This window comes from Austrofundulus limnaeus, unplaced genomic scaffold (genome assembly GCF_001266775.1).
Source record: "Austrofundulus limnaeus strain Quisiro unplaced genomic scaffold, Austrofundulus_limnaeus-1.0 Scaffold1475, whole genome shotgun sequence".
In the NCBI taxonomy this organism is placed as follows: domain Eukaryota; kingdom Metazoa; phylum Chordata; class Actinopteri; order Cyprinodontiformes; family Rivulidae; genus Austrofundulus; species Austrofundulus limnaeus.
The window spans coordinates 6,324-7,994 of NW_013953877.1; the positions used below are offsets into that span (position 1 = coordinate 6,324).

The 1,671-nt window shown below is 53.1% G+C and overlaps 1 protein-coding gene across 1 annotated transcript in view; it reads right to left on the reverse strand.

The window, feature by feature from the left end:
• The window catches only part of LOC106535506 (26S protease regulatory subunit 6B), a 7,397-nt gene that overhangs the window by 3,431 nt on the left and 2,295 nt on the right, over positions 1–1,671 (reverse strand). Inside the window, exons 4-6 of the mRNA XM_014032522.1 lie at positions 1,337–1,483; positions 1,158–1,267; positions 501–594 (exon numbers count right to left, since the gene is read on the reverse strand). Of these exons, the coding sequence (XP_013887976.1) occupies positions 501–594; positions 1,158–1,267; positions 1,337–1,483 (351 nt within the window). The remainder of the gene's footprint in view (positions 1–500; positions 595–1,157; positions 1,268–1,336; positions 1,484–1,671) is intronic.

Here is a 1,671-nt window from a genome sequence, read left to right on the forward strand (position 1 = left end):
GTCAGAGACAGGTCAGAGACAGGTCAGAGACAGGTCAGAGACAGGTCAGAGACAGGCTCAGAGACAGCTCAGAGACAGGCTCAGAGACAGGCTCAGAGACAGGCTCAGAGACAGGCTCAGAGACAGACAGGTCAGAGACAGGTCAGAGACAGGTCAGAGACAGACAGGCTCAGAGACAGACAGGCTCAGAGACAGGTCAGAGACAGACAGGCTCAGAGACAGACAGGCTCAGAGACAGACAGGCTCAGAGACAGGTCAGAGACAGGTCAGAGACAGACAGGCTCAGAGACAGGTCAGAGACAGGTCAGAGACAGGTCAGAGACAGGTCAGAGACAGACAGGCTCAGAGACAGGTCAGAGACAGACAGGCTCAGAGACAGACAGGCTCAGAGACAGACAGGCTCAGAGACAGGTCAGAGACAGGTCAGAGACAGACAGGCTCAGAGACAGACAGGCTCAGAGACAGGTCAGAGACAGGTGAGAGTTGGACAAATGTCTCACCTGTAGTGTGGTGGGCCACAGCTTTGGCCAACATGGTTTTCCCGCAGCCTGGAGGTCCGTACATGAGGACACCCCTGGGTGGGTCGATACCAATCTGAGGAACAAAACAACACATCAGTCCAACCCTGATCATTTGGTCCAACTGTCTCTCCTCTGGACATGTCCCATAACAACACTGTCTCTCCTCTGGACATGTCCCATAACAACACTGTCTCTCCTCTGGACATGTCCCATAACAACACTGTCNCTCTCCTCTGGACATGTCCCATAACAACACTGTCCCTCCTCTGGACATGTTCAAACCATCTCAGTCTGGTCTCTCAGTCCTAATCTTCTCCATCCTTGTCTCTTCATCTTCAGCTCTGACACGTCCAGTTCTGTCTCCTGTCTCAGAGTCTCAGTGTCTCTGTGTCCGTGTCCCTGCCTCTCTCTGTGTCTCAGTGTCCCTAACAATGAACTAATAAAACAAACACAATAAACTTGATAAAAATATATATTCTCATGACATTTAGGGGTTGAAATGACAAAAAATAATCTTTTAAAACAGCATGGGGTTTATGAGGGGGTCCCTGTAATTTTCTTCACCCTTTTAAAGGGGTCCCCGGACCCAAACGGTTTGAGAAGCCAGCTGTAGAACATGAGGTGAGCTGTCCTGACCTGCTTGTAGAGCTCAAAGTGAGTGAGAGGCAGCTCCACAGCCTCTCTGACCTCCTGCTTCTGGATGTCCATCCCTCCGATGTCAGCGTACATCACATCAGGCTTCTGGTCTGAAACAGGGACAGCAGGTCAGTCTGCGGTTCTGTCTCTGACCCGGCGGGCCGCGGGGCGCAGCGTACCTGACGTCAGCATCATGATGCTGCTGTCGGCCTCAGGAGGAAGCACGTCCACCAGGGCGTTGCTGTGCTTGTGCAGAGCCACCGAGGCGTTGGGCTTCAGCAGCTCCCTGTCGATGGTGCTCAGGATGCGCACGTAGTAGTTGGAGCCTGGAACAGGAAACAGACCGGACCACATGAGGAGCAGGTCTCAGACCGGACCACATGAGGAGCAGGTCTCAGACCGGACCACATGAGGAGCAGGTTTCAGACCGGACCACATGAGGAGCAGGACTCAGACCGGACCACATGAGGAGCAGGACTCTCAGCACAAACTGAAGGTTGAATAACTACAAACC